Source organism: Elephantulus edwardii, unplaced genomic scaffold, assembly GCF_000299155.1.
Source record: "Elephantulus edwardii isolate Elephantulus edwardi_28Jun2011 unplaced genomic scaffold, EleEdw1.0 scaffold00037, whole genome shotgun sequence".
NCBI classification, from domain to species: domain Eukaryota; kingdom Metazoa; phylum Chordata; class Mammalia; order Macroscelidea; family Macroscelididae; genus Elephantulus; species Elephantulus edwardii.
This window is the reverse complement of record NW_006399787.1, coordinates 11,928,980-11,954,155: the sequence shown is the minus strand read 5'-3', so window position 1 is coordinate 11,954,155 and position 25,176 is coordinate 11,928,980. Positions and strand designations below refer to the sequence as shown.

The following is a 25,176-nucleotide window of genomic DNA, read 5'->3' as shown; positions in this document are numbered from 1 at the left end:
ATGGCCAAAATGTACAGGTTTTCTCTCCCCTCCCCCGCCACCTAAGAAACAGAAATCTGAGCAGTCAGTGGCTGACCAGTTGAGAAATAAACAGACTCACTTAGAGCAGCATGATCCTCATTAGTCAATTTTTGAAAAGTAATTTCCCTCAAATATAAGAGGAACTTAGCAACTTCTGTGATTCTATTTAATTCCATTCGGAATTTAGACAATATGACCTTTTATATAATCCAGTCTATAGCTGCTGGACTGGAGTAAATACCACTTCCTGGTGCCAGTTGCAGTAGAGAGAATACAAAACCCAAGCCTGGCATCATCACGCTGACTCTAACTCATTGGGTGCCTGTTCAGGACAGAATGCAACTTCTTCCTAGATTTCCATGGTTATAAATCAGGAGCAGAGTGTAACTGCTGACCTTCTGGTTAACAGCCGAGCATTTCAACTGCTCTCAAAATATAAATTCCTGTTGCCTCACCTAAAGGAATAATAAAAGCAATAAAGACCCAAAGAGGGTCTTAAGTGAATTTTATAACAATTTTGTCACCTTTCATGATTGAAAATTCTGATATTCTACCCAACAAGTAGCAGTAATAAGCCTAAAGTTCACAGAGCACACAAATATTTTGAGAGCTTTTCACTGTCAGTGATTCACTGAAGAACCCTCATGGAGGAGGCTAGCACTATCCAAGTGACCAATGCCTGGCCACTAGGTAGTGCTCTGCCGGAGCCAGAAGCCTTCTCAGTTCACTGGGTGTAAACTGTATCAGAAAATCAGAATTCAGCAGGGACAGTGGAGTAAAAAGACAGAATCCATCTATCCAGCACAGCACGTCTATTCCTAAATGCATAAAGACACCTGAACTAACGGTAGCAGAAAAATCTGTAAAGTTATTATAAAATAATCCAATAAAACTATTACTACTTTGTGTCATAAAAAGCTTTGAAATTTTTTTAGGCTCCACTTTCTAAATTCAGTGTTCTTTCATTTAAAAAAGTTTCACTAACGAGAAATGCAGGCAAGAGGAAAGAAGAACATAGATAGTCTATCTAGTAAGGCAAGTACCATTAGGTTAGTCTTGCTTAAGGCAAGAGTCTTGTCTGCTTTCATGATTCAAACATTCCCTTGATAACTGTTGAAATAAGTTTTCTTAAAAAAATTTCTTTCTGAATCTTTAAGGTCTTAATGGTTGAAGCATTAATTAATGATTGCTGAAGCAAACCCTGAACTTTAACACTTGGCACATACAACAAAAATGCTGATTTATCCAATGCATACTGAGGTATCCTTGAAAAGTGATTTTAAGTAATAATTCTGACAGATGTAGAATTAAACAGTGGTTCTGAATCACTTGGCAAACAAAGTGGCATTCAGCTGAAAAGAAAGTCGTCAACACCTTTGGGCTAAGTAGAAATGGATTCTATAAATTAAAAAGCTTGGAAAACTGTCAGAGGCGGTCTTCCCTACCAGCATTTACATTAAAGGCTGTGTTTGAGAACCAGGTAAAAGGTGAACTATGAAATGTCCTGTTTCCCCACCCAAGAGTTTCCCTTCCAATAACTGGAAGATCTTCCCACACTACCTTCCCCTCTTTCAAGTCTTCACAAAAAGGGAAGAACTTTAAGAAAACAGATCTTACACTCTCATTCCAAATAAACATTTCACAGCTTATAAGTGCTTAAAAAACGGAAGTAGAAAAAGCAAATGAAAATCTGGTTTCCAAGTTAAACTGTCTCCCTATAACAACTTTGCAGGAACCAATGGTCCTGAGAAAGATTTTAGTTACAAGGTACTCCAATCCCAGGGAATTGTTAATTATCTGAGCAAAGTTGGCAAGTAAAGTTGATTAAGAACAAAGGGAGAGAAATCAGGATGGACTGAGTCTGGAACAAGTGTGTTTCTAACGGCCCATGGTTGGCATGCCCACCGTGGGTGAGGATTTCTAACGGCCCATGGTTGGCATGACCACTGCAGGTGAGGAAAGAGTGGCATCTTCTTCTTTCCATTGAGAAGTGATGGTCTTTAGCTGAGTGTAGAACTGGATGCCCTGAAAAGGACAAAGTGAAGGTGGGGAGGCAGAGAGAAGCAGTGAACAATGGGCTTGAGGGACTCCTGTTTTCATGACCTTTTGTCAAATGTCTACTCTCTTTTCTGACTTAAAGAACAGACACAACCAGAATTTAAAATATTGTTCATAAGATACTCCATGTAAAATTTTCAGCATAATATCTGGCACACAGTAAGCAATTAAACCTTAACTATCCTTGTTACATTGAAATGGGAACTTCTAAGCTCAGCACATCTAAAAGGAAAACACAGATACATACACCATGTACATGTAAATACTTATTTAAAATTACTAACAAATTAGTAGCAAGCTAGAATAATGTTTTAGGGAGGAAAATATCCCAGCTTATTTAAAGTGTACTTCAGAATTCGTTGACAAAATCTGAGCTATTGTTATGTGTGCATTTATAGATTTATTTTTAAATTTGAACATATTAAACATGACTTTAGAGACTTAGATACTTTTGACATAAAAGTATCTCTTCTCTTATGTAAGAATCATTCCTTCTTGTATTATTTCTAGCACACAAAGAACAATTTAATTGCCTAAGGATTAAGCCTTAAAATGTGTGAAGTCTTACTTAACAGAGTGACTTACAGTAATAAAACCAAGAGAAGGGGGGGAAGTAAGAAGAACTACTTTAAGCAGTAGTTATGCTCTTCTTCCTCTAAAGAAATACTTTTTACTCATAGTAAACAAGTCAATTTGGCAAAAACTGTGACTAATGACAACTTTGCAGTAACTAATGGTCCTGAGAAAGATTTTAGTTACAAGGTACTCCAATCCCAGGGAATTGTTAATTATCTGAGCAAAGTTGGCAAGTAAATTTGATCAAGAACAAAGGGAGAGAAATCAGGATGGACTGAGTCTGGAACAGGATCGGCAGCCCCTCCAGGGCCAGAGTGCTGACAAAGTGGCAGTTTAATCCTCACAGAATTAGGAGATACAGGAACTATTGCTATTCTTGTTTTGTACATAAGTCAAATAAACATAACTTCCCCAACATGAGAAAGCAACTAATGAGCCCAGTGGGGATGTGAACCCGGGCAGTTTGGCTTCAGATCTGCCTGTTAGCGCTGAGCCATATAGTGCTTATTTGGTATAAAAAAAAAGCACTTAAAAAAAAGTATTAATTTTTGTAAATTAAGAACTGTTACAGAAAACATAGGGGGGAATTCACTGAGAAAGAGGGCATAGTCAGGGATGATTATTTGGAGGAGTCCATTCTTTAAAGTGAGGCATATTAGTTAGGTGAATGAGGGGGAAGCAGGGAAAGGATTACAGGAAGAGAAAATTGCATATACAAAAGCCTGGACTTCTCCCAAAGCTTTATTACCTTGAATTATTCTGGAAAAAACTACTTTGGTAAAATCTTGTTAACTTTTAATTTTTTCTAGGGAACATACTGACTCCATTGCTGACTTCCCAGAAGCTGCTGACAGGCCTTCCTTTACAGAATCCTTACTCCTGATTATGTCCAAGAAAAAATGTTAAGAAAAAATTTTTAACTTCAAGTTACCTGTTTGCCATAGAAATTAGTATCTCCTCTGAAGGAAGATCGAGAGCCGGTGAATGAGAACATTGGCAGAGGCACTGGGATGGGGACGTTCACACCCACCTACAGGAGAACAAATCCACATTATATACTGAGAACTCAAACAAAGGAACACTAGATTTAAATGCCCACCGTCTACCCATGCTCCACCCTGGGATCTTTCATCCTTCATGAAGAAAAAGAGCAACATGGGAGATTAGGGGGCAGTCTTGGAACATGCTGCACCATATGACCAATCACCGTTTATTGTCTCCCTCAGACAGAAGGTAGGGAATGGCTACAGGAATCTCTCCGACCTGTCCAACATCCACCAGGTGGGAGTATTTCCGAGCAGTGGCGCCATTGGTGGTGAAGATGGCAGTTCCATTCCCATATGGGTTGTCATTGACAATCTTGATGGCTTCATCCAGTGTGTCTGTCTCCAGCACCACAAGAACTGGACCAAAAATCTCCTCTTTGTAACAGGTCATATTTGGCTGTCAAGAATGATTCATCCAGAAAAAGAAAAAAAGTCGGTTTTTAGATTCCGAGTATACTACACTCATCTGTTACTTTCCTTTATTATTCATCATTTATGAGGACAGCATTCATGTTAGCAATCTATTTTAATCTTAAACCACCTATTAAATCCTGCCTAAAAAAAAAAAATTAAAAATCCTGCCTCTCTCCATGTGTCCTGCATTCTGGGCTCTCAATTATAATACCAACTTGAAATTCTCATTCGCTCTAACCATAACCCTTTCCTTTCAAGCACCTGTAGGTCTCATGACCCATCATTTGCTCTAACAGCTGCACAATTTGTTTCACAAACATTATTACTTAGAATTTACATGGAAATTCACTTTTGTAAATCAAATATATGTTAAATACAGCAAAAGAAAATTTCTATTTAAAGAAACTATGTGCTAAGTTTTCTGTACAATAAACAATCCATTCTCATTCACTACTTTGTCTCCCAAATGAGTTTGTACATTCATATTTTGATATGGGATCACAAACATTCAAAGTCTCCTGTATTGGCGAGCTCTGGTGGCCTAGTGGCAAGAAGCTGCACTGTAATCACAGAGGTGCGCGGTTCAAGTCCACCAGATGCTCTGTTGAAGAAGGAGGGACAATCTCCTTGTGTACCAGTCAGATCTGATTTGACGGTACACACATAAAAAATAATCAAAATTTAAAAAAAGAAAAAAAATACAAAGTCTCCTGTATCACTCGCTAGTCAGTTATGACTGGTACTGAGAAGCAGATTTTTCTTCTGTGGAAGAGATATATTTTATATTAACATTCAACTCTCTTCTATTTAGAATTAGGGATTAGTTTTAGTTAGGGGTACATGAATTTATAAAAAGCCTCCTAACATCAATTTAGTCATTAATTTTAACTCCTTAGGACTTTTAGAGTTTTGATAAAACCTACTAGACCAAGTATTTTTGTTTTGTAATTTTCTAGTGAAGATGCAACAAATTTCTGGGCAAAGAGTAGGGACTCAAATAGGGTTCTGAATACTGAAATAGTTAGCTATAAGCTGTGGAGTAAGAGAGACAGAAAAAAGAATCTACATTAAGCAAAGCAAATAACTGACAGAGTAAAGGGTTGGAGTTGGCAAACTGTAATTTGTAAACCAAATATGGCTTGCTACTATTTTTGTACAGCTGACAGAGAATTGATTTTACATTGTTAAGTAGATGGAAAGAAAAAGTTATTTCAGGACCATTAAAATGAATATAACATTGAAATTTTAGTGTCCCTAAGCAGTGGTTTATTAGGACATGACCACACTTCTTTTTCTTTTTCCCTGCCACACTAATTTTTATAGATGCTTTCCTATTACAATGTCAGATTTGAGTGGTAGTGATGGAATTGTGATAAGTTGTGCATGTCTTGGCAAGGTTGAAAATAGGGCAAGAAATTTGCCAACTGCTGTTAATCTAGGGCTCTCTGGTCAGGAATTGGGAGGGAAGACTCATTCAGATTTCAGACAATCTTGGCAAAAAATGAAATCTCTAGACCTGAAGCACCTGCTGCAGAGTGTCAAGGACTGCAGCCTACAATATGGATTGAGGCTCAATGTCAAGAAGACAAAGATTCTCACCACTGGACCAATTGGCAGCATCAGGATGGATGGTGAAGAGATTGTACACAGCTTTAGTTTGCTTGGCTCTGTAGTCAACAGTCTTGGCACCAGCAGCCAGGAAATTAAAAGGCGCATTGCCATGGGAAAGTCTGCTGTTAGGGACCTCTCCAAAGTACTGAAGAGCAATGGTGTCTCTGGAGACTAAGGTGCATCCGATACAGGCTATGGTCTTCGCAATCACTTGTTATGCATCAGAGAGTTGGACAATGACCAAGGAGGATAGAAGGAGAATTGACGCCTTTGAGCTGTGGTGCTGGAGAAGAGTATAGGAAAACAAACAGATTTGTCCTGGAAAGGGTTAAACCAGGTGGCTCCTTGGAGGCAAGGATTCTGAGGCTCCGTCTAACATACTTTGGACATGTTGTGAGGAGAGACCGGTCCTTGGAGAGGGACATCATGCTTGGGAGGGTGGAGGGACAGCGCAGGAGAGGAAGGCCCTCTATGAGGTGGATTGATTCGGTGACTGGGATAATTGGAATGGAAGTGTCAGAGACAGTGCGATTGGCACAGGACAGAGCGGAGTTTAGGGCTGTTGTACATAGGGTCGCTATGAGTCGCAAGCGACTTGACGGCACATAACAACAACAACAACAGTCCTTAATGTCTTTATCTACAAATTGGGGAGAATGACATTGACTCCTCTAAGGAGTCTTTAGCTCTCATATTTAAAATATATTTCATAAGAGTTGATTCTGAGATGATATTGTTTGCTTACCTTAACATTTGAGATGATTGTTGGCCCAACAAAGTTGCCATTTTCATAGCCTTTGACTTTAATGTTTCGTCCATCAAGAAGGATCGAAGCTCCCTCCTTGGTTCCACTGTCAATCAGATTACAGACTCGCTCTTTGGCTTGGGGAGTAATCAGAGGGCCAAGATCAGCTCCAGGCTGGTCTCCTACAAAACAACAGCACGCCACAGTCTTTGTTAACATAAATGATAGCTGTTAACAAAAAAGATGACAAGAACAGTAGAAAAAGAAGCATATGAAGAATAGCTAGGATAGTTCCCACTAGCTAAGGCCAACATTAAAAGCCAGGGTTTCGTTGCTACAGCTGCAAAATCTAAAGGATCTAGTTGGGTGATTGCTTACCTGCATTGACCCTCAGGTTTTTGGCTCGCTCCACGAGTTCTGGCAGCCACTTCTTGGCTTCTCCGACAAGGATTGCTGTAGAAAGAGCCATGCAGCGCTGACCAGCAGCTCCAAATGCAGCCCCGACCAGCTGGTTCAGGGTATTTTCTTTGTTGGCATCTGGCATGACAACTCCATGGTTCTTGGCTCCCTAAGGAAACACAGAAAGTATATGAATATTCCTTCGCCATATACAATGAAGCTAACAAACTAAGCAAAGAACTGGGAAACTTCAAATGAGAATTTAAAGGAGCCACAATGAAAAACCAACCTTGCTGTCATCAAATCCATCTGACTCACAAAAATCCTTTTGCAGAGGTGAACTGCCCAGTAGGGTTGCCAGTACTGTAATCTTTATGGGACGCAATGGCCATATCTTTCTCCCAGGGAGGGCTGGTGGGTTTGAAGCTCTGAACTTTTGGTTCTAATTGAATTCTTAGTTGCTACAACACCTGGGCTACTCAAAGGAAAAGTCTACAGAATTAATCCTATTGCTTGGAGAATAGATTTATGATTTTTTTTTTTTTTTACTGCAGAAGTTTTGGCAACATTGAGCAAGTTTCCAAGCTGCTTTTTCTTCATGATGTCAGCTAATAAGTATTTATTTGGATCAAAATGTTCTTCTCTCCTCCTCCTCAAAAAAAAAAATCCCAGTCACATTGAGGGTAATCAACAGGCTAGCCATTCTAACCCAGAGTCAAGAAGAATACCATCTCTCTCCTGAATTAGTAAAGAAAGCATTGTGTGCTGGAGTTTCAAAATCAGATGACAAGCTGTCTAAACTAATACCCTCAAATTAAGACTGCTTCTAGATAAAGTCTCAGAAACTTCTGTATAGTAAGGGATATGATCCTTTCCACACAGCTCTATAGGTAAGTGTGTGGATAGATATCAGGTCTTCTACTTAACTGTATCCTCTTATATATAATATTTGCAGCTCTGGTGGTCAATGGGTAAGGAGTTAGCTGGCAACCCAAAACACAGGTAATTCTGGTTAACCAAAGACTGGCAGTGCAAACGCACAGCTTCTCTGCAGGAGAAAGATGGGCAGTTTCCTCCTGTGCGATTTACAGCCTCAGAAAACCTGCTGGGGGATCAACTATGATTTGGTTCTGACTCTTAATGGCACTTAACAACAATGACAAGGTTAAGCTTGAAATACACACAAAAAATATGTAGTAAATGGAGAAGGGCCCAAGTCAAATTGACCAAAACATATTGAGCCATGAAAACATGAAGGTCCCAAGTCTGCGCACAGCTGGTGTCTTTTCTGCTGACAGGTGAGAAAACTGTAACTCAAGTTTGCAGTCAGTTCGGTACCATCAAGCCAACTACAACTCAGTGACTCTTTGAACAGATCGAAACCATGCCATCTGCGTGATCACTACCAGCCAAAGCCATGTGCTGCAATCCCTGTCTGCCCATCTCATTGGAGGCCTTCCTCTCTTTTCCTGACTCTCTACTTTTACAGCATGATGTCTAAGGAGTGGCCCCTCCAGACCATAAGCTTCATGTCCCTATGGCAATGAGTGAGTGATAAGAGAAATGAAGTAGTTTTATGAGTCCTTGAGCACTACAAATTCTCCTCAAATATGCTTTTTTGTTGCTTATGGTATTTTCAAAGACTCTCTAGACAAGGAAGATATTGGTGTGCTATGGCAAAAGGAACAAGGCACTCGGTGTGACATATCAAAGATTTGTGGTCAAAAGAATTTTAGTCTTGGTGAAGCCTCTAGTTGTGTAACTTCAAATAAGTCACTAAGCTATTCTCAATTTTCTCAACTGAGACCCAAGCATGCTTTCCCCACTGAAATGAAGGCCAGCTAATATATGTCATTGGTTTTCATTAGGGTCACCTAGAACCCCTAAGGGAGCATTTCCAGTTCTCACCAAGACAGATAGGCTAATACAGATTATTTCAACCAAAATGAAAAAAAAAAGAAAATAAAAATATTTACCATTTAACATATTGTTGAAGGTCATCCAAAACCAGAACAGTGCATTGACAGAGAACTGCCAGAAGTTCAAGAAGGGTTTAGAAGAGGCTGTGGCACCAGAAGAATGTCTACTTGTGCTTTACTGACTGTGCAAAGATATTTGTGTGGATGATGACAAACTAAGATTAGTCTTGAGAAGAATGGGAATTCCAGAACACTTAACTTTGCTCATGTGAAACCTATACATAGACCAAGGAGCTGTTATCTGAACAGACAAGGGAACACTGCATGGTTTAAAATTGAGAAAAGTGTGTGTCAGAGATGTGTACAATCTCTATACCTATTCAACCTGTATGCTGAGACAAATCATTCGAGAAGCTGGATTTATGAAGATTGTGGCATCAGGATTGGTGGAAAGCTGATAAAAAACCTGCATTATGCAGATGACACAACCTTGCTTCCCAAAATGAGTAGGACTTGTTGCAGAGGATCATATCTCAATGTTAAGAAAATAAAAATTCTCACCACTGGACTAATAGGCAACATGAAAGATGGAGAAATGATTGTAATTGTCAGTAATTTCTTTCATCTTGCTTGGGTTCATAGTCAACACCCTTGGTACCCACAGTCAGAAAACTAGGAGATGTATGCCACTGACAAAGTGTGCTGTTAGTGATCTCTCCATGGTCCTGAAAATCAATGATGTCAGGTTAGACTAAGCTATGCCTGATTCAAGCCACAGTCTTCCTAATCACTTGCTAAACATCTGAGGACTGGACAGCGAATAAGGATTACAGAAGAAGAATGAATGTATTTGAGTTATAGTGTTGGATAAGAGTGCTGACTATACCACAGACTGCCAAAAAAACCCCCACATAGATATGTGGTAGAGAATATGCAACCAAAATATTCCTTGGAGGCAAAGTTGGTGAAGCTCCATCTCACATATTGGGAATGTTGTTAGAAGAGGATACTCCTTTGGAAAGGATATCTTGCTTGGAAAGGTGGAGGGACGGTAAAGGAGAGGAAGACACTCAGTGAGATGGATTGGTAGTGTCTGTGGCAATGGACTTAAATGTGCTGAGGATGCCAAAGGATGGTGTAAAGATAGGACAGAGTTCAGATGACTGTTCATAGGGTTGCTATGAGACATACTCAACAGAACTTAAAAACAACTATTCAACTATTCAACAAGGTAAAAAAAAATTCTACACAGTAACAGCAAACTCTAATTTTGGCAAGAGACTAAAAAGGACATCAGAACTATGCAACCAAGTAAAGAACACTCAGCTACTTAGGGAAGTTAGGTGACTCTCATAGTGCTTTAAGGGAGTGTCATAGCTTAGTGGTAGGAATAGTAAGAAATGCCGTAAAAGAAGAGAAAATACAGGCAGGGAAGTAAGGTATGAGAGAACAGGATAAGCAGGAAGAAAAAGGTACAGAAACACAATTGAGCTGTGACCACTGAACCTCTGGTGGCTGAGTGGCTAAACGGTTGTGGTGCTAACCCAAAGGTTAAGCTAATCCACTAGCTGCTCCATGGGAGAAAGATGGACAGTCTCCTTCTGTGTAATTTATAGCCTCTGAAAACCCAGCTATGAATCAGTTCTGACACAATGGCACATAAAAAAACAAATGAACCAAAGAACCTGAAAAAAAAAATTCCTCAGGAAAAATATGTCATGTTATATATATGTAGAAAAATAAGGTGAGAGGATGTGTGGCCCTTCTGCTAAAGGATTATTTCTAGGTAATTAAGCAAACAGGAAAAGAGAATGAATTTTAAAAAAAATCACCCACACTAAGTGAATAAAAAGATCAGGAATAAAGAAATAAGAAATCACCATATTGGCTTGAACTCTCTTGCCATGTCTTGAGCCTCTCTCGAAGATGTACTCTCCTGCCTGGTTGGATCCCACAAAGCTGATTGCTTTGATGTCCGGGTGATCACAAATGAAATTTACAGCTTAAAGAAGAAAAGAAATTATTATCACAGAGGAGTGAACCACCACAGATTTCTCCTCAAGGCAGACTTGCTCTCACCACTGTAAGGGATCACAAAGGGTCCCGCTTTTGTTTTTCTACCTTGTGTTCTCATTTGCAGTTCTCACCTTTTGTGTTGCTCTTAAATTCATTAAATTACAATTTCTAATTTTTCTCATTTGCTACTTCAGAATTTCTGTTTCTGTGTAAACAGGAACTCTTATTTTCTTCCAAGATAACATCCTTTCAGTAATTGAGTCCTCCTTTTTTTCCTTTTAAGAATTCATATTTCTTCAACTGTACTTCAAATCTAGAAGCATACAGGGGTTTTCTGATACTGCTATGCCATCAGTGGAACAGGTGTTTAAAAGCAAAAACCCAGTCAGTCTAACTGGGTACATGCAGCCTGGCTCTGACAATTCCTTGATGTGTGACTTGGACCAAATGACTTCCTTTTACGATGCCTCTATTTTCTCATTTGTAAAAGGGAAAAATAGTAGTAGCTACGGCACAGCATTATTTAAAGATTGAATGAGGTGATTCAGGGAAAACACTAGAAAAGAGTGCCTGAAACACAGAAGTGACTTTTAAACACAAACACACTAGCTAGGAGAACACAGAAGGCTGTCAGTCTCTCTAAGGTCTATAAATTTTCAGAATTAAATAACCTAATGAATTCTCAGTTGCCCTTTCTGTTATCTACATGTGTGCGATTGGCACAGGACAGAGCAGAGTTTAGGGCTGCTGTACATAGATAGGGTCACTATGAGTCGCAAGCAACTCGATGGCACATAACAACAACAACAACAACAATGAATTCTCTGAATATTAAAATGAAATATTTGTTAATTTTATCTGTTAAAAAAATTCTTGGCGTTTAGGTCTAACCTATATTTCTGACCTCTTAATGTATACTATTGGGCAAGAATCCCCATTGCCCCCCAGTTACCTTAGCAAACAGAGAGGACAAACAATCAACCATACCTTTGAACATGGAAGTTAGTTATTAGTCACCCTCTTCCTCCCTGGGTTCCTCATTCTAAAATGTCTCATCACCTGGACCTTTTGGTAGTCAGCTTAATAGCCACATGCAGGGAGGTACTTACTTACCTTCATGTTGTCCATGGATGATATTCAGTGTTCCGTCAGGGGCACCAGAATCCTGGAGCAATTTAGCAAGAAGCATAGTTGCTCCAGGCACCCGCTCTGATGGCTTCATTAGGAAAGTATTCCCACACACCATGGCCATTGGAAACATCCACAGGGGAATCATGGCTGGAAAATTGAACGGAGCGATGCCCGCACACACACCCAGAGGCAGACGGTAGGAATAAAGGTCCATGTCTTTGGTGATGGATGGCATGGTCTCTCCCAGCAGAAGGGACGTCACACTGCAGGCATGCTCAACAACCTCTGGAAAAGAGGAGGAGGAGGCAGGTTGCTAGCTCACCACACGACTTGGCTTTTTCAGACTCTATCTAGCTCTTCTGACAAGAAGTGGCTCAAGCCACTTGCAGAGGGACGAAATACTGACTTGCCCTTCTGTATAAGAGGGCTGCTATCTCTCTATCTCATTGCCATCAAGTCAAAACTGACTCATAGCTGACCCTCCAGTGAGTTTTTTGAGGTTGTACATTGGGAAGAGATTGTCTATCTTTCCCCCAACGAGCAGCTGGTAGATTTGAACTGCCTTCCATTAGGGTGGTAACACCAACTTCCTACCCATTAGGCCACCACCAGAGCTCCCTAAAAGGGCTGTACATAATTACTTTTTCTACGTGGGAAAAAGAGTATAAAAGTGCAGATACCTACTAGGAGATCATTTAAGTAAAATAAATAATGCTGCATGAGTCCATTCTACAGACACCTCAGAAGTATTGTGATTTTTCATAAGTAATAGCAATATCTACATAAAGAAAGAGGCAGCCTGTCATTTTGAGATCTTTGCTTCCCATATTCCTTTGCCCACCCCCAAGGGTCTCTGAACACCCCCTTTTAGCGACTCCCAGCTTACGAAGGCCTCGGAATACATCTCCTTCAGCATCAGCGAGGGTCTTCCCTTGCTCCATTGTGATTAATCTGGCAATTTCTTTCTGAAGAGAAAACACACAAATAGATATTAATGCAAAGATACACCACCTTCTAGTTATCACATAGCCAAAGTAAAAAGAAACCTGGGAAGAAGCAGAGTTCGGGAAGACAGCCGCAGTGTCTCTCTGAAGTGTAGAATTCTTGACTCTGTGCGATGGAGTTAGCGGAAAGGAACTAAAAGGGCTTTGTGGTAGAACAAGTATAGCTCAGGAATCTATTTGGAAAGTTACATCATTTCTTACCAAGTTTTCTTTAATAAGTTGTTGATAGCGCAGTAAGACCTGCTGACGGCTTAACACGGATGTGTCTGCCCACGAGGGGAAAGCGCGTTTGCAAGAAGCGATGGCTGCATCCATCTCGGCCTTGGTGGCCTGAGGGACCCGACCAATCACCTCATTGGTGGCCTGACAAGAGACAGAAGCACGTCATCCTTTGCTCCCCCACTTTCTCCATTTTCCATCAAATAACAGGCAGCAAGGGATATGTCAGGACAGGCACTCAGGGTACTATTTTCCCCACCATGATCCCCAAATTCTGGGCTACTCAGTGTAAGTCCCAAAGACTTTGCTTACTGGGTTGTGGATGTCAATCCATTTGTCACTTTTGGATTCAACAAATTTCCCATCAATGAAAAGCTTCACAGTTGGCTGAAAACAAACAAACAAACAAACAGAAAAACAAAAGCAAGACAGAAAACATATTATTTTTTTATTTCTTCATAAAAAAGAAAGAACTAGGATTCTCGAATCTTCTGTTCTATAGAAATTCACCACTAGGAAAGAGCTACACAATGTACCTGTCTGTAGTCAATATTAAGATGTGGCAGAGCCTCTCAGTAGCAAGATCTTTCCACGTATGGGACATGCTCTGCTAATCACACGGTGGAATGTAATGACAAGTGAATAAATAAGCAAACGTCACTGTGTAGCTTATGCTAAAAGGACAGAGAACTTTGTGTTAACAAAGTTCAGCTCTTAGGATATTTTATTCCATCTGATTTTGTGTCATCGTCACATATAGACATGTATTACTTTTATGATCAAAAGAGTTTTTAGAGTGTTTCCGTGTGTGTGTGTGTGTGTGTGTATTTAGAAGCCATTTGCTTTCAAGAAATGTTCAAATGGATCTGTGAACCAAAAAAAGGCTAAGAGCTCCTGTATTAAAGTGCATACTTCGATAGAGAACGGATGTGAGCCTCAGTCCTCAGTGAACAGATTTGGGTACTGCAAATTACTTACAAACAGTCTGAACAAAACAACCTAAAGTTTTTTAAGAAGATAACTATTTGGCAGAATAAACAAAACCTCTGGAGGCCATGGAAATGTTGGTAGCTTTTGACATAGTAATGTTATTTACAAGAGAGATGTTTCAAAAGAAAGGGGACACCATGTACTGGGTTCCTTTTCAGACAAATGTCAATCTTTAGTGTCAAATAAACTCACCACTGAAGACGAAGAAAAGGCAGATGATGGATACCATGCAGAGTTCACCTTGGAAGAAATCTATGAGGGAAAAGCATGCGTATTTTGATTAATGAGAACAGAAAATTATTAAAAGTTTAGTGAATGGCTATGAAAGTCTTAACATTTATATTAGTGCTGTGGGTTTAAGAAGTGGGACTTGGCCTTGGCTTTCAGGTACCACAATCTTAAAGAGAACAATCAACCACAGCGATTGTTGTTGGCTGCTGTTAAGTCAGCCTCTGACGCATCGTGTTACTGAGTAAAACTCCTGCATGGTATTTCTTGGAAACAGTGAAGTGCTCTACTGAGTAAGAAGCTGGCTGTTTGAACCTATCCACAGACACCTCAGAAAACAGGCCTACTGATCTGCTTCCAAAAGGTGGCAGCCTTTAAAAGCGCAAGGGACAGCTCTGCTCAGTCAGAATCAACTTAACAGCAACTGATAACAATCTTACAGAAGCAGTTCACCAGGCCTGTCCTTCACCATCCGGTGGGTTAACAGCCCATTACCAACTGTCTGTGCCACCCAGTGATAATGTCCCCAGTTTCTAGGACAGTTCTGATTTAATTTCATTTTCTTTTGTCATGAGATCATTCTTTTTCTTCCTGTTTTTGGTTTAAGAAATCTCTCTCTCATTACTATAGAGTTGGAACCAACTCATAGCTGATCCTCAGAGGTTATAAGGAACCGGCCCAACTTTCTCCCATGGAGCAGCTGGTGGATTCGGACTGCCTGCCTTGGATTCGGACTGCCTGCCTTATGCAGTCACCATAAATTTAGTAATGTGGAAACATTTACCATGATACCTAATATACTAGAAGGAGGGTTCCTGGCCTTTATATATTTGAGTGGGAGCTTATAAATCACAAGGGTTTTTTTTACTTCTATACATTGTTTTACAGCAGTGTAATCACAATTCCATTGTATCAGTCATATACATTTTAGAACATTAAGCCACTGACTAATGTAACTAACTATAATATCTAACCAACTCTAACTATATGTTTTCAGGATAAGGTAGTAAATAGCAAGTGTTGAACACGAGGTATAATGTGTCCATACGTAAACAAGAATGTTCATAACAGTTTTATTTGTAATAGTCCAAAGCTTGGAGACCACTCAAATGCCCAACAATTAATAGAGGATTGGGGCAACTCATTGCAGTGTGCTAATACAATGGAACACTCAACAATAAAAAGAAATGAACTACTGAGAACATGCGAAACCATGTATGAATCTTGGGGAAATGTCACGCAGTGAAAGAAGGCATTAACAGGAGCACACACATTTTTTTTTATTCCATTTCTAGGAAAGCTAAAAAAATGCAAATGATAGGATGCAGATCAGTGGTTACCTGCAGGTGGTAGGAAAGGTGGTGAGGGGAGCTTCTGGGGTGACAGATTTGTTCACCATGTTGACTGAAACTTTTGGGTTTCCACAAATATTAATTATAACTTATTAAATTATATCATTTAAATAGTTTCTTATCAATTATATTCCAACAAAACTGTTAAATATGTCACTTAATACCTTATAGGAAAAAACAAAAGATCTTGTAGGCGATACTTTATAAGGTATAGTAGGCAAATGTGGAGCTCTGGTAGCCTAGTGCCCAGTGAGGTGGTACAATGCCAGCCCAAAGGCAGGTAGTTTGAATCCACCAGCTGCTCTTCAGGACAAAGATGGGCAGTCCCCTCCCTTGTGGTTTACAGCCTGGGAAAAGCTTCTAGAGGCTCAGCTATGAGTCGGTTCTGACTCAACAGAGTAAGTGAATCGGTATGGAAGGTCAGCTACAGTAACGTAACTCTCAAACTATTACACTCTTTAAAAAAAAACCCAACGAATCACACTGGTTTATATGTGTATTATAGGGGAACTTATTCTAATTAAAGTGAAATACACAGGAACCAGTTGTGACAGTCGTTGTTGAGTGGATTCCTAGGTTGCTGCTGAGCTCAGGCTGATCCCATGTGCCCATGTGTCAGAGTTCAACAATGCTCCCTAGGGTTTTCCATGGCACAGTTCCTGGAAGGAACCAGGCCTCTCTCCTAAGGTACTTCAGGGTGGACTGGAACTGTCAACATTTTAGTAGTCACCAAGTGCATTAACTGTACTACCCAGGGACTCCAAAACTATTCATTCAGAGACTATGTTAACCATGGGGTTTAGTGTTGCACAAAGTGGAAGAATGTGTTTTTGCACCTCCAGTACTGTCCAGGGGAGACAGTACTGGTCCTTCGGAGCAGTAGACAAGCCTTGTAAATGCCTACTTAGTTGGCTTTCTTTCTTTCCCCACAAAAGCTACTTGAGATTTTCAACCTGCTCCTGGAACCCACTATGTCTTATTTACAGCTATGTTCCTAATACCAACACTGACTGTACTTACAGGGCATAGCAGTGTTTGACAAAAACATACTGAACAAGAGTGTCTCTTTTAGCATTCCCATAGTAACCGGTAATCACCCCCTACAAGTTTATCTGTGTTATAATTGCCAGGTTACTTTCCTGATAGCCAACAACACTATAACTTCTGAGAATAGGTCCTGTGTCTGTCGTATTCATTTACCTTACAAAGTTATTGGGATCAAGACTTTCCATGTTTGGAAAGCAGTTAAATGCAAAGCGAGTGTTCATGGCATACTATTATTAGCAGTTTAATATTATTTCAAATATTTGCTTTTTGCTGTTTCATCACTTATAAATTGAGACTTCCAACTCTGCTACTTCCCTTCACTCACAGGAGCTGACCTTATTTTTCCCTCTTCAGAGAAAACAGAAATCATCAGGTGAGAACTCTCTCAACTTCTTAGAAGCAAACTTATAACACCTACCTGTAGGACTCAGAGCAACCCTATTTATTAACAACAGATTTGAGCCTGTCCTACCCTGTGTCATCCTCACATCTCTGACACACTGAAGCGCTTTGCTGCAGACACCATACGAATCCATATCATTAGGGGTCTTCTCTTTTGCTGACCTTCCACCTTTCCAAGAAATAGCTTCTCGTAGTAGCATGCCCAAAGTATGAGAGATGAAGACTTTACCATCTTTGCCTCCAAAGAGCACTCCGGTGGTTATTTTATCCAAGATCTATCTGTTTACTCTTTTGGCCATCCATGGAATATCCAGGACTCTTCTCCAACATGACAGCTCAAAGGCATCAATTCTTCTTCTGTCATCCTTACTCATTGTCCAACTCTCTGATGCATAGCAAGTGAGTAGAAAGACTAGCCTGAATCAAGGGCATCTCAGTCTTTAGACTGACATCATTGCTCTTCAGAACTTCCCAGAGATCCCTGACGGCAGACTTGCCCAATTTTATACATCTTCTGACTGCTGGTACCAAGGGTGTTGACTGTTGATCTAAGAAAAATGAAATCATTGTCAACTTCAGCCCTTTCTCCAACTATCATTATGTTGCCTATTGGCCCAGTGGTGAGGATTTCTGTCTTCTTGAGGTGAGGGCTGTAATCCTTGATCTTCTGCAGTAAATGTTTCAAGGCCCCTCCTTTTTCTTTTCCCTCCTCATAGTATAAAGAGAGTGGCTATCAAGCTCCACGAGAGCACAGTGACTGGAACATTCACACTCTCCTCACTGGTGATCAGTTGGTCTCAATTCACTCAAGGTTTTCCCAAATGGTAAATCTTTACAGTAGACATCCACCTTCCTTCCACAGAATGAGTGGTGGATTAAAACTGCTGACTTTTTGGTTAGAGACCCAGTAGGTTACCATGCACTACTATGGTTCTTTGGCAGGAACAGAGGCACACAGAGAATATCTATAGCCTGAGTGCAGAGATGTTTGTATTAATACATGGCTAATTTCTGTACTTGCACTCTGAAGCCATTCTTTTCTGTTGTCTCAGACATTTCCATCAACTAAGCTCTTTTCCTCTTAAACCTTTTCTTTTATAAGAACATATGCATGCACGCGCATACACACACACACACACACACACACACACACTCCTTTTATCCATCCACATCTGTGCTCCTCTCTACTTTTTTAACAGTCAACCATATTTAGTTAAAAAGTGGTGTTGCCTTCGAGTTGAGCACCACTCATAGCGACCCATGAACAAAAGGCCTGAAGCCTCTCTACAATGATGGACATTGATTACAGTTCATAGAGTTTCCACAGGAATGCTATTTAGGAAGCAGATAGTTTGGGTGAAAGTTTACAAAGCAAATTAATTTTCCATTCCATAACTCATACAGACATTATGTCATCACATTGACTGCAATCACCTTAGTGATTAATCTAACAATACTCTTCCTTCTTCAGCCCTGGGTTCCCCTTTCTCATTCCGCCTTTTTCTCCCACTGCCCCTTCTGCTTTCTTCGCTTTGGGACAAAGTTACCTTTTGATCTTGTGTGGTCAGTTGTTGGGAGGAGTATATTCCTCATGAGTGTTACTGACAGGCCTCACATTTGATTGATGGGCCTGTTGTTTGACTGAAAGGTGATCCTTGAAAGTGTCTAAGGACTAGTCTCAGAGCTTTCACTAGTCTCTATCAGATCAGTAAGCCTGTTCTTTTGTATGATTTTTAATTGCTCTACATTCTCTGTGGTAAATGGGCACCATCTAGTTCTTCTGGTCTCTGGGTATTGTAGAAATAACTGAACTTCTTTAGAAAGTTCTTTATACGATCTTTAATTCCTCGTCTCCCACTAACTCTTCAGTTTACTGAAGTCTTTCTAGGACCAAACTTCAGTGACTTCTATGGATCTTTCCCAGCCATCTTTAAATTTAAACCCAGTTATAGTTAATCACGATTTCCTTCCTGAACCCCCTTTTCACTTCTCTTCTGTGATGTCCTGTATCTTGCCTACCTTTGGAGACCTTTCTCAGCATCTGCTGGTTCAGCCTCCTCTACCTGGCTATTAACTCCTCAAGTCTTCAAGATAGATTTCGCATCCTATTTACTTTCCTTGTCTGAATTTATCCACTCCTATGGATGATGCCCTCATGATACATTCTTTATCTGGAATCATAGTCATAACCATGTAGAAACTGCCTTTGCCTCATCTCTACTTACATGCTCCCTAAGTTCATGAAAAAAAAATCAATTCTTACCTTCCTCTCAGCATCTGTCAACCTTTTAGTGAAAGGTTCACCTATCTGCCCATATAGATATTTAGATGTTAACCAACTCCTCCTCCTCTCTCTTGACAGCAAATCAAAGTCCTGGAAATCTGTCCTTCTGGACATATTTGAAAAATACCCCATTCTGTTTTGTCCTCCTGTCTTTACCTCAGTTCATCTCATCACTGTCTTTCATCTGGGATTTCCTAACAGCCTCTAATTGTAAATGTTTTGAGTGTAGTTTCCATTCCATAGCTAGAAGAGATTTTCTAAAACACAAATCTGATCGTATCACTCCTCTACCCTGTCTGCAATGGCTTCCCTTTACCCTTAAAAAAGACAGCTAATTCCTTCAGTATTGCTCACCCTATTTCTCCAGTTTCAGAGCATGCACTTTCCCCCTTATTCTCTGTGTTCCAGACATGCGCATCATGCCTTGTGTTCTCACTGCTTTTGCACACACTGCTCCCTTTGAAAGGGAGCTCTAGGGGCCTAGTGGTAAGGGATTGCCTTACCAACCCGAAGGTATGCAGTTCCAATCCACCAGTTGCTCCGTAGAAGGATGGACAACCTCCTTTCATGTGATTTACTGCCTCTGAAAACCTGTTGAAGGGTCAGCTATGGATTGGTTCTGATGATATATAACAACAACTCCCTTTGTTAGGAATTATTTCATCTGACTTGCGTGCTTGGGCCTCTCTTGTTCCTTAAGATTCCCATTTATCCAGGCAGTCTCAACTTCAGATGTGAATTAAGTATGTAAAGGTGGAATTCACAAAACACCCTTAATTTCTCTTTTGCTCATACCATCTCCAGAAGAGCTTGTTTAGTTACACATCTCTCTCCTTTATTTAACTTTTTAAAAATGAATTATTGAACATTTTCTCCCTCTTTGCTTACTATACTGCCGTGTCCTCAGCTCTTGGCCTGTCCCTGGAATAAACACTCAGTATTTTGTAAAGCAACCTTGATATTAATTTAACTTCTCTTTCTTATCAGGCAGGTGGCATAGTCCTTGGGAGCTGTACTGAGAAGCTGAAGGCTAACGCAGCAGTTCTGAGAGACAGGAAATCACCTCCTATTTGATTTATAGCCTCTGAAAATGTGCTGGAGGGTCAGCTATGAGCTGGCTCTGGCTCAGTGGCAATGCACTGAGTTCTTATAAGGTAGAATATACACTGGTCAGGGGTGGAGAGTGCCGCCATATGGTAGGGTATGGAACACTGTATATATACAAACGATCAGACGGGGTACCAATCTGTAGTGTAAACTTTCACTAAAGCACAATTAGGTAGTTTTGGTCACAAAGCTTTAGCAAGTTTTGCGTCTAACTCAAAGGCTGCACCTATCAGTAGTTTGACTTCACCAGCAGCTCCATGGGAGAAAGATGGTCAGTCTCCTCCTGTGTGATTTACAGCTTCAGAAAGCTGCTGGAAGGCCAGCTATGAGTCAGTTCCAACTCATTGACAATGACTTTGCAGTTGTTGTATTGCTGGTTTTTTTTTTTTTAGTTTAAACACTGGAAAAGAAATGAAAATACACCTATCAACCAAGGTTAGCATTCTAAGTCACTTGGTTTTATATGTTTATTTGTACACAACCTCTCTGCTATCAAGAAGGCATAAAAGGTACCAGTGTTATTTGGTTTAATAGAACTTATTGTAATAGAACATGGTATCTGTTAAAGCGTCTACATTTTCTTCATTTCCCAAGAAGCACTCCATATTAGCACAGTTCCTGAAGAAACTCTTTCATGGCCAGTTGTATGAAACTTCTTGCTTTCTAGATGTTTATTGTTCTTTTCATAAACTCCTGTCTCCTTTTTTGGCTAATGTCCTGCTAATCTTGCAAGACTTAGGTGCAGAGCCAATTTCTCCTGGAAACTCTTCCAGAATGGCTAATGGCCTGCTAGTCTTTCAAGACTTAGGAGCAGAGCCAATTTCTTCTGGAAACTCTTCCAGAATTGCCCAGGTTGAAGTTGGAGACATTTCCCTTTGTTTCTCCAGCACCTTAGTAATCTTATTGTTTCATAGTTACTCTATCATAAGAGGGGAGCATCCAGTGAGTATTTTACTTACTTCAGTTTTCCTAGCAATTGGGGCAATGTCTGATGTGGCAGAGATACCAAGACATCAGAATTTTTGTGTGAGTGTCCCATCAAATCAGATCTGACTGGTACAGGGGAGATTGTCCCTCCTTCCCCAGCAGAGCATCTGGTGGATTCGAACCATGCGCCTCTGGGATTGTAGTTGCAGCTCCTTGCCACTAGGCCACCAGAGCTCCCCTAAGACATCAGAATTTAAGCCCTGAATTGTCAGCTCTCTGAGTAACAAGTTGGTTAGGTGATCTTGAATGCTTGTGTGAGGTAATTTATTCAGTATATTTATGAATTATAATCCTTAGTTAGCTGGAAAATGGTAGATATGGTTATGAGTATTCTTTATAGTTTGATTGTGAAACTGTGCTGTTTGTACCAATATCCCTGAGGCAAGTCACTGAATTTATTTTAGACTGGCTTTCTTATCTGGGAGTGATTGATATCTTAAGGAGTAGAGGTTCCAAGTAAATGTCACCAGCTACCTTAACAAACAGAGGAAGATCTGAAGTGCTTCATGCAGAAGGTCAAGGACTGCAGCCTTCAATATAGATTGAAGCTCAATGTCAAGAAAAAAAAGATTCTCAACACTAGGCCAATTGGCAGCGTCATGATAGATGGTGAAGAGATTGAGATTATTAACAGCTTTAGTTGCTTGGCTCCACAATCAACACTCTTGGCACCAGCAGCCAGAAAATGAAATGACAAATTGCATTGAGAAAGTCTGCTCTTAGAGACTTCTCCAAAGTACTGAAGAGCAACGACGTGAGGCTGGAGACTAAGATGCACCTGATCCAAGACACAGTCTTTGCAAATACTTACTATGCATAGAGAGCTGGAAAATGACTAGGGATGATAGAAGAAAAATTGAAGCCTTTGATCTGTGGTGCTAGACAAGAGTATTGAATACCATGAACTGCTAGGAGAACAAACAGGTTAATCCTAGAGAGGGTGACAACAGACAAGGATTCTGAAGCTTTGTCTGATATACTTTGGAAATGTTGCAAGGAGGAACCAGTCCTTGGAGAGGGACATCAGACTTGGGAGGTTGGAGGGACAGTGAAAGAGAGGAAAACCCTCAAGAGGATTGATTCAATGACTGGGGTTATGAGGGTGGGTGTGTCAAAGACAATAAGATTGGCACAGGATAGAGCAGGGTTTAGGGCTGCTGTTCATAGGGTCGCTATGAGTTGCTGGCGACTCAATGGCACACAACAGCAACAACAACAAAACCACCTTAACAAAAGGCAGCTCTGGTAGCCTCATAGAAAGTTTCACTGTCAACCCAAAGGCAAGATGTTCAAATCCATTAGCCATTTTAAGGGAAAAAGATGGGCAATCTCCTCACATGCAATTTGCAGCCTTTGAAAACCTGTTGCAGGGCCAGCTATGAGTAGGTTCCAAAGAGCAATGAGTTGTTTGCTGTTACCTTAAGAAAGAAGACAAACTAAACCCATAAAGTAACCAAAAGCATTAATTCTCTCCTGTATAGATCCTTTTATCGAACATTCATGGCTGTCATAATCTAAACCTTCTTTAGAAGAGTTTCATGACAAAGCGACTTCTAGTGCAAGATTACTATTTCTGCTCTTTTCCAGCTCACTCCAGAAGTGTCTTCAAGTGAGTTCAAAAGGAATGTCTGTTTCTGAGATAAAGTTAAGGGAAGCGAGATTCTTTTTGATGCAGAGGACAAATATGTGGTTGAGGCTCACAATGACTCACTGGGATGGAGAGGACAAAGGGCAAAAGCCAATTTTAGTAAAAGATTGTAAGGAAGGGTATTGTTGTTAGGGGCCATCCAGTTGGCTCCACCCCTCGGAGACCCTGGGTCTCTGCGAACAAAACCTTGCCTGATGCAATGCCATCCTGAGTCTAGGCTGTATTCAAGCCCGTTCCTGCAGTCACTGCATCAAACTATTTTGATGAGGATAGTCCTCTTTTTTGCTGACTCTCCGTTTTTCTAAGCATGATGACGTTTTCCAAGGACTGGCCCCTCCTGACAATACATCCCAAGTATGCCAGACAAAGTCTCATCATCTTTGCCTCTAAGGAGCATGCTGGAGTCACTTCTTCCAAAATAGATTCGTTTTTTGTTTTGGTCAGCCATGGGATAGTCAATATTCTTTCCTATTACCAGAATTCAAAGGCATAAATTTTGTGCAATTCATCTACTCATTTTCCAACTTTCACATGTATATGAAGCACTGACAATACCATGGGCCAGGTGCACCTTAGTCTTTAAACTGACATCCCTGCTCTTTCACACTTTAAAGAGGTCCTTGGCAGATTTGCCCAGTGCAATAGGTCCTTTTATCTCCTGACTGCTTCTTCCATGGATGTTGACTGTGGATACAAGCAGATGGAAAGTGAGATTAAATGGAAAATGTAGGGTGGGAACTTTGTTTATCAATTAACAAAAGAAGATATTAGAAAACCAACACATCACAGCAATAAATATATGAATGGAGCCAATCTGACAAACCCCTCCAATCCATTTTCCAGTTTCCCATTACAAGCATCTTTAAATATGAACTTTTGCCGATTCTAAGAACATTAAAAACACACGTTTCCAGGAGAATTAACTGAACCTTGGTGAATATCCCAAAATACAGCCATAAAAATGCACAAGGAGCATGCTTCTTAAGAATCTTGTCTGTAATCCATCTTGATCAAACCGAAATACCACCAGGCTTGAACAACAGTAGAAAATGCTAAAGTTCGAGTTGGCTCTTGCCACTCTCAGGCCTACAGGGTCTACTGTCCCTTCTCAGCCTGGCTTCAGAGCTGACCCACTTACACATATGGAGTGGAGGGTGTGGTGTGTTGGCGCTCCGAGCTGACCTGGGAGCGTTAACATGGAATACACACTGCTCGGGTTTCTTTGATAGCATAACTTTATGCTCTTATTTACCTACAACGGGAAAACTGTAATTTGGTTGAGGCAAAGTTTAACTGAAAGCTTTGGCAATACAGCGGACGTGGAAAACACTAAGTGTCACAGTGGAGAGAATAGTCCGGCACATGGCTGGCTTTGGTGAAAACCTAGTGTACATTTATAGAAGAAGATTCAAAGTTCATTAAGTGACCCTTGTCCCTCGTACGCCCCTTTCTCGGAGCTCCCCTAATTTCGGATTAAGGACAATGAGGGATGGGGGATGGGGGGATCTAGATTTTGCTGGCCAAAGTGCTCTAAGAAAGGTGACCAGAGATGCAAGTTTTTGGAACGAGAGAGGTGCCAGGCATGGAGGTGAAAGTCAAAGATTTTGTGGGAGGAGCGAGGGAGGAGAGTGCAAGAGTAAACGCATGGAAGGGATGGGCGGGAGGACAGGGCCGGAGCCAGAGAAGGGGAGACTCAGCTGTTAACAGGCAGGGCCAGGGGTGACAGGCCGAATCTGGATCAAGGAAAAGTATGGGGTGAGGGGTGAGCAGATCAGGGTCGCACCACGGATCGAGTTTGAGGGTCGAGGGGTTGGTGAGGATGGGGCTGGGCCAGGATGCCAGTCCCACCCGAGGCTGGCTTAGAGAGGGGACGGAAAGGATCCAATTCCTAGCTTCGTGATCCCTTGGTGTCACCCTCACTCGCCTGCAGGATCCGGGCACGCACTGCAGCCGCCGTCACCACTGCCGCCAT

General features: G+C 40.8%; 2 protein-coding genes across 2 annotated transcripts in view; one reads left to right on the top strand and one right to left on the bottom strand.

Annotated features, from left to right (window-relative positions):
- The window catches only part of CCDC176 (coiled-coil domain containing 176), a 64,415-nt gene extending 63,201 nt beyond the window's left edge, over positions 1–1,214 (top strand). Inside the window, exon 12 of the mRNA XM_006884787.1 lies at positions 1,179–1,214. Within this exon, the coding sequence (XP_006884849.1) occupies positions 1,179–1,214 (36 nt within the window). The remainder of the gene's footprint in view (positions 1–1,178) is intronic.
- Positions 1,215–1,941: 727 nt separating this feature from the next.
- On the bottom strand, positions 1,942–25,176 carry ALDH6A1 (aldehyde dehydrogenase 6 family, member A1). The gene is made up of 12 exons (XM_006884786.1): positions 25,129–25,176; positions 14,342–14,401; positions 13,472–13,546; positions 13,142–13,303; positions 12,823–12,901; positions 11,919–12,221; positions 10,670–10,791; positions 6,850–7,039; positions 6,472–6,653; positions 3,919–4,098; positions 3,587–3,685; positions 1,942–2,046 (listed from the first exon to the last, which is right to left on the bottom strand). Exons 1-12 carry the CDS (start codon positions 25,174–25,176, stop codon positions 1,942–1,944), a joined length of 1,605 nt encoding a protein of 534 aa, XP_006884848.1.